The sequence below is a fragment of the Otolemur garnettii genome, unplaced genomic scaffold, assembly GCF_000181295.1.
Source record: "Otolemur garnettii isolate 467f Iridium unplaced genomic scaffold, OtoGar3 scaffold00356, whole genome shotgun sequence".
NCBI lineage: Eukaryota > Metazoa > Chordata > Mammalia > Primates > Galagidae > Otolemur > Otolemur garnettii.
In genome coordinates, this window is record NW_003852751.1 from 120,498 (window position 1) to 128,457 (window position 7,960).

At 38.0% G+C, this 7,960-nt stretch overlaps 1 protein-coding gene across 1 annotated transcript in view; it reads right to left on the reverse strand.

Annotated features, from left to right (window-relative positions):
* Positions 1-7,960, reverse strand: part of LOC100961411 (disintegrin and metalloproteinase domain-containing protein 5-like) — a 149,769-nt gene that overhangs the window by 89,995 nt on the left and 51,814 nt on the right. Inside the window, exon 3 of the mRNA XM_003803603.1 lies at positions 1,205-1,260. Coding sequence (XP_003803651.1) covers positions 1,205-1,260 — 56 coding nt within the window. The remainder of the gene's footprint in view (positions 1-1,204; positions 1,261-7,960) is intronic.

The window sequence follows — 7,960 nt, forward strand, 5'->3', positions numbered from 1 at the left end:
TGAATTAGTTTCAAAGTAGGGCTGTGTACATTGGATACTTTTTCTTCCATTCTTGAGATACTTTGCTAAGAAGAACATTTTCCAATTCCATCCATAAAAACATAAAGGAGGTAAAGTCTCCATCCTTCTTTAGGGCTGCATAGTTGAATGCTCATTTTTTAAAGAAAACTTACAATCAAGCTACTGCTTACCTATAATCTATACCCCCATTGCCAAATGTACATCCTTATAATTCCTGTGAGTATCATTAGAATTTTATATTCCTCCATTTATCTATTAGGGGGAAAAACCCACTTGATATCTTACAGGCACTGAAACCTAAACTCACTTCTTCCTCAGGCATATATCTCCCTGTTCATATCCCTCAGTTAACTACCTTGTAATTTATCCATTTTCTTGAACAACAATTATATCTGAGATTCTTCATTATATCCCAATCTGCCAAACATGTCTTGAGTCCTACTGAAATTTTTTCTAGTGTTAAGATTGATGTCATTGTTCAAACCATGATCATCACACATTTCAACATAAATGTGCCACTCTACTTTTGCCTCAAAAGTAGCCTATAAGACTCAATGTGATTATGTAAGTATATTCTTAATATTATTTTTGGTTCCAAATATTCTTACCATGGCATTATAGATATACCATCTTGGTTCTGCCTAACTTTCCAGAATCTTTTACCTCTATCCTTCATAAAATATGTATGTCTTTTAACAATCCGCAAGGACATTTTGCACATCAGAGAAGCTATGTTCTCACACCTAAATTGTTTTACAAATAATTTCCTCTCAGAACAGAATTTCCTCTTCCTCCACTGCTCTTCTTTATATAGCTAACTAGTTCCTTCAAGACACAAGTTATCTATTTCCTCTTCCCTAAAATTCTTCCCTGACTTCCAAAGAATACTATTTGCACATTTATTAAAATACTACATTATTAATAATATAGTATTAATCTGTCTCAATGCATCTTCCTGTTTTACAAATGCATGTGTATTAATCTGTCTAAATGCATCTTACTCTTTTACAAATCCTTTAACTGTACACCACATTTTGTTTTCTTTTGTATACCTATGACTTTGCCTGATACCCGTATACAATAAGTACCAATACATTTGAATTGAAATAATTCTATTTATAACTACTTTTAAAAATAAAGAAACCAAGAAATTAAAATTTTAAAAGACAAAATAACTACTCACTGCTTTTTGATATGGATAAAATAAGGTTTTCCCTTTATTGTAATAATATAAGCAACCTGTAAGAAAAGTATACAAAAATTCAACAATAATACTTGTAAATAATACATTCTAATAATATTTTTTCTCTAAATTATGTTTTAAAACACACACATTGCCAGATTAATAATAATAATATGTAGTCATTATGCTGTCTTTCCTTTCTTTGTGGACCTTTAAAACTTCAGAATTCTAAATTGAGAACTAGGTGGTAAAGCACTCGTAATTCTCCTATTCACCTTCACTCACATTTCTAAGGGAGAATATTGCCTGATAATTGTTAAATTTGTCTCAAACAGACCCTACCAACAAGAATGTTCACCTCACCTGAGATGACTAGCTCTCTTGGAAAACAAATTTCACTGCTCATTGGAAGAGACACTCCCAAAAGATATAACTACAAGAAATGTAATACACCTCCAGAAATATAAAAATTTCCATTGCCAATTACAGCAACACCAAAAATAAATAAATGGGATATTATCAAGCTGAAAAGCTTCTGCACAGCTAATGGTTCAACAAGTAAAGCAAACAGACAGCCTTCAGAATGGAATAAGATTCACATGCCACGAATCTGACAAAGGGCTGATAACTAGACTTTACAGAGAATTCAAATTAATCAACCAAAAAAAAAAAAAAAAGGTCAAACAACCCCACTTAACTTATAACAGAAATAAACTTCTCTGAAGATGACAAATGGCAAAAAAAAAAACATATGAAAAGTGCGTATTGTCTCTAATCATCAGAGAAATACAAATCAAAGAGATTTGTATTGACATATCACCTAACCTCACTGAGAACAGCCCACATCACAAAATCCTGAATCTGCACATGCTGTCATGGATGTGGAGAGAAGGCAACACATTTGCACTGCTCATAGGGATGCCAACTAATGTAATATCTATGGAAAGAAGTATGGATAATTCAAAGAACTAAAAGTTGACCTTCCATTTGATACCAAGTCCTATTATTAGCTATCTACCCAGATGTAGAAAAAAAAAATCATTTTACCATAAGGACATTTGCACTAGGAAGTTTACTGCAGCTCAATTCTCAATTTCCAAGACATGAAAGCAGCCCAACTTCCCATCAACTCATAAATGGATTAACAAATTGTTATGTGTATACAAAAGGGTACTATTAAGCCATAAGCAAAGATGAAGATTTTTCATTTTCATCTTTTATGTTTACCCAGACAGAGTTGAAACACATTCTTCTTAGTAAAAGTATCACAATAATGAAAAAGCAAGTATGCAATGTACTTAATTCTAATATGAAACCAATATATAAACAATATTATAATCAATATATAAACCAATAAACTGTATACCCACATGAAAGAAAAACACACATATATCTGGTGAGGGGGAAGGGAGAAGCAGAGAAGGTGAAAGGGGTGATGGGTGACTTCTCACCTAATGTCCACAATGTGAGGGTGTTCAGCACGCTCCCTGGGTAAAGGGGTCAACTACAACTTGAACTTTACCTTACAAATGAAAACAATGTAACCTAAATATTTATACCCTTATATTAATCTGTAATTTTTTTTAAAAGTCCCATTGCATTTTGCTTATCTGTGTGGTCAACCAAAGTCATTTGAAAAAAAATACAGGAGAAAAATATACTATTCTCATGGCTGTGAAGAATCAACATTGTTAAAAATGTCTATACTTCCCAAATCAATCTACAGATTTAATGAAACCCCTATTAAAGTACCTCTGTTATACTTTAAAGATCTGGAAAAACTAGTACTCTGGTATTTATGGAAACAGAAAAATACTTGAATAGCCAAGCCATTACTCAGAAATAAAAAAAAAAAATCAGGAAGTATCATGCTTTCAGGCTTCAGACTATACTATAAATCTATAGTGATCAAAACAGCATGGTACTGGCACAAAAATAAAGAGGTAGATGTATGGAACAGAATTGAAAACTAAGAGATGAACCCACACACTTATCATCATTTGATCTTTGATAAGCTTATCAAAAATATAAATTGGAGGAAAGATTCTCTATCTAACAAATGGTGCTGGGTAAATTAGCTGGCGACCTGCAGAAGAATGAACCTGGACCCACACCTTTCTCGTCTAACAAAATTTGACTCTCACTGGTTAAAGGACTTAAACGTAAGACACAAAACTATAAAAATTCTTGGAGAGAGTGCAGGGGAAATACTTGAAGAAATTGGCCTGGGAGAATACTTTATGAGGAGGACACCCCAGGCAATTGAAGCAACATCAAAAATACATTACTGGGATCTGATCAAATTAAAAAGTTTCTGCACTGCCAAGAACACAGTAAGTAAAGCAAGTATAAAACCCGCAGAATGGGAGAGGACTTTTTCAGGTTATATTTTCAACAAAGGCCTAATAACCAGAACCCACAGAGAACTCAAATTAATTAATAAGAAAAGAACAAGTGATCCCATTTCATTGTGGGCAAGAGATTTGAACAGAAGCTTCTCTGAAGAAGACAGGAGCATGGTCTACAGACACATGAAAAAATTCTCATCATCTTTAATCATCAGAAAAATGCAAATCAAAACCACTTTGAGATATTCTCTAACTCCAGCAAGAGTAGCCCACATCACAAAACCCCAAAACTACAGATGCTGGCACAGATGTGGAGAAAAGGGAAAACTTCTGCACTGCTGGTGGGAATGCAAGGTAATACATTCCTTGTGGAAGAAAGTTTGGAGAACACACAGGGATATAAATGTAGACCTGCCATTTGATCCTGCAATTCCTCTACTAGGTGTATATCCAAAAGACCAAAAATAAATTGACAACAACGATATTTTCACCAGATTGTTTATGGCAGCTCAATTCATAATTGCCAAGTCTTGGTAGAAGCCCAAGTGCCCAGCAACCCATGAATGAATCAATTAATTATAGTATATGTATACCATGGAATAATAAGCAGCATCAAACAAAGATGGAGAGGAGACTTTGGGGGTAAGGTGGTCAACTGGAACCAGCCTTCAATAGAAGCTCCCATCCAGAGGGAAAGATAATGTCCAGAAAGTACCCAATTAAGCTGAACTCTGGGAGCTGAGCTGAGAGAGAAGAGTGTTAATCTGCTGAGGCAAGTTGCGACTCCAAGAAAGAAAACTTCAGGTACAAAATTCATCCCAAAGGAAAAGTGTCCATATCCTCCCCCAAGAAAGTTTTCTTTTCTTTATCCTGTTTACTCCTGTAAGTTTTCTAATGGGAGCAGTGAACTGAGGACCTCTTGTCTCACCCCACAGGTGAGAGCTGTGGGAAACAGGGACTACTTCCCCAGAAGGACCTGGTTGTGACCCTGAGTACTCTCTTGCCAAGCAGGAAAATTGAACTAACATTTTCCATGCCATTCTGAACTTCCAGTCCACCCTTCCCCCCTTGCCTGATGATCTATAAGCCTAATCCCTGCAGAGACTGTGGAGTTGGCTCATGAGTAGTGCCCCCTGCCCTTATGGACCAAGTGACCCATGCTCCGCTCAGCCAGAGCTGCGAGCTCCACCCAGCCAGAGCCCTGCACCCCACCATGCTAGAGCTACACGCCCCATACCCCACCCTACCAGATTCATGGGCCAAGCACTCTTCTTGCCAAAGTCATCAGGGACCCTGCACTGCCAAAACCATGTGCAGTGTCCCCCTCCCTGCTGTTGGATCCATGTGCCCCGTGCTCCCGGAGCTGCTCCTACAGCCACTCCTTGGCTGTGGCAGTCACCTAAGAGCTGCACAGGGTCACTTCCCACAAAGATTCAACAACAATAAAGCAGCCCTACCAGGGTCTAATCTTAGAGAAACAACTCCTCAACTCTGAGGACTGCCAGGGAAAACCAGATTTTGCTCTATAGGGATACTGGTGCTACAGAGCAGCTGGGGCAAAGGTGTGGTGGCTAAGGGATAAAAGCATTTACAGACTTCCTGTCCTCAAGATTAGACTGAGTTCAGGTGGAACACTCACTCCCCAGTGGCTATTGAGTAACCAACGCAGGCAGGCCTCAGCTCCCCCAGCTGATTGGTAGCAGAGGGTGGTGGCTGGACTGAGGGGACATTGACCTTCCTTTGACTCTGACAGGTGCAAAGCCCTGGCACATCTGCTTATTGGAGGGAGCAGGACCTCAACCCTGTGGGGTCACCAGTGACTGGGTGTGAAAGAGGACCAAAGTGGAGAAAGAGACACAGCCCCCTGGTCCAACTCTACTACTGAGAGGACCTTTCTGACTCCACAGAGCAATGGAGTGAGCCAAATTTGAATGGGCAAGTAGTCCTCTGCTATCCAGTTTCTGGAGAACTTTCAAACTCTCCCTCTTGAGAGTTCATACTGACCAGGTAAATTGGTTTGGAACTCCTAACCTGGACCAATCTACCAAGGTACCTCTCCAGTTGTGTGGTACAACCTCTACCCTGGTTGTGTGGTAATGGGCACGGTTGATTTTCCTCTCCCAGTTGTTGTCCACAGAGGGTGGGGTGTCTTAGTTGCTTATATTTGTCCACAGCTAAGACTTCAAACCACAGTCACTGACCTACTAGGATCAGACAGAGCCACCTAACCCCACCACACCAAGAAGATTTCCTCAGCCTCAGACTGTAATACTGTATGGGTCCTGTGCAAAACTGCAGGAGAAAAAGCTGCAGTCACCAGTCCCAGATCCTTGACAAAGGGCTGGTCAACCACAAGTCCAGAAGCTCCCAATCTAGTTCTACCTTATCTGCCCATCTAGTCAACCAGAAAAAAAAAAATCATGAAGCAAAATGAGTGGAAAAACTCTGGCAACATGAATAATCACAGTAGATCAACTACCCCAAGGAACGATATAGCACATACAGCCCAAAATCCTATTCATAAACAAATGGCTGAGATGTCAGAAATAAAGTTTAGAATTTGGATAGCAAATAAGATCAAAAGAATGGAGGTAAAGATGGAATTAGAACTTCAAGGTGTAATTCAAAAGATGTCTCAAGAATTCAATGAACTCAAAGACAAAATCACCAAAGATTTTGACATATTGAGGCAAGAACTTGCACCCATCAAAGACGTGAGAAATACAGTAGAATCCCTCAGTAAAAGAATGAATCAAGAAGAAAGGTCTCTGACATTGAATACAAAGCTTTTGAATGCTCCCAAACTCTCAAAGAGTAAAAGAAGTGGAGAGCAAAAAACAGATCATTCTCTCAGAGAGCTCTGGGATAATTCAAAGACATCTAATATTCACCTTATAGGAATTAATGAAGGTGATGAGTTTGCTTCAAAGGATACAGATGCTCTTCTTCATGAAATAATCAAAGATAATTTCACAACATGCCAAGAGATTCTGAAATTCAGATAGGAGACAGTGTCAGAACACCAGCATGACTCAGCCTGAATAAGAAATCTCATAGACACACTATAATTAGCTTTGCCAAAGTTAATATGAAGGAGAAAATTCTGCAAGCAGCCATATGTAAGAAAACCATAACCTACAAGAGGAAGAATATTAGAATGACTGCAGATCTCTCTGCTGAAACTTCTCAAGCCAGCAGAGGATCAACCTTCAATCTCTGAAAACAAAAACAACTTTCAGCCTAGGATCCTGTATCCAGCTAAACTGAGTTTCATCTATGATGGAGAAATCAAATATTTTAATGACATTCACATGTTGAAGAAATTTGCCATAACTAAACCAGCTCTCCAGGATATTCTCAGACCTATCCTCCATAATGAACAGCGCAATCCTCCACAACCAAAGTAAACTCACTCAGAAACTTTTGATCAAATTCCAACTTCCACAGTGGCAAAAGGATTAAAAATGTCCACTGGATTTTCGAAAAACTTGATATCCACAATGCTACCAGGTTTATCAATACTCTCAATTAATGTGAATGGCTTAATTTGCCCTCTAAAGTGGCATAGGATGGCTACAATAACTCAGGCCAGACATCTGCTGCATTCAAGAATCTCACCTTAACTTAAAAGATAAACATAGACTCAGGGTAAAGAGATGGTCATCTATAATTCAGGCAAAAGCAAATCATAAAAAAGCAAGTGTTGCAATTTTATTTACAGATACAATAGGCGTTAAATCAACAAAATTAAGGAAAGATAAGGATAGTCACTTTATATTTGTCAAGCGTAACACTCAACATGATGAGATTTTTTTTAATTAAATGATATCTGTATACATTAATGCAAACATGGGGTACAATGTAGTGTTTTCATATACAATTTGAAATACTTTCATCAAGCTGGTTAACATAGATTTCATGTCATTTGCTTAGTCATTGTGTCAAAACATTTATATTCCAGTTCTAGAAAAGTTCACTTGTACACTTGCTAGACAGATATATAGGTGATCTTTCCAGTCATACTCCCACCACCTGGCCGCCCTTCTCCCCTCCTCTTCCCCACCCCCTCCTAATATTCTTGGGCTAGAATTAAGTTGTATCCTTCATTTGAGAGCTATAAATTAGTTTCATAAAAGGGCTATGTCCATTGGATACTTTTTCTTCCATTCCTGTGATACTTTGCTAAGAAGAACATTTTCCACTTCCATCCATGTAAACATGAAGGAGGTAAAGTCTCCATTTTTCTTTAGGGCTGCATAGTATTCCATGGTGTACATAAACCACAATTTATTGATCCATTCGTGGATTGATGGGCACTTGGGCTTCTTCCATGATCTGGCAATTATGAATTGGGCTGCAGTAAACATTCTGATACAAACATCTTTATTGTAATGTGACTTTTTATCTT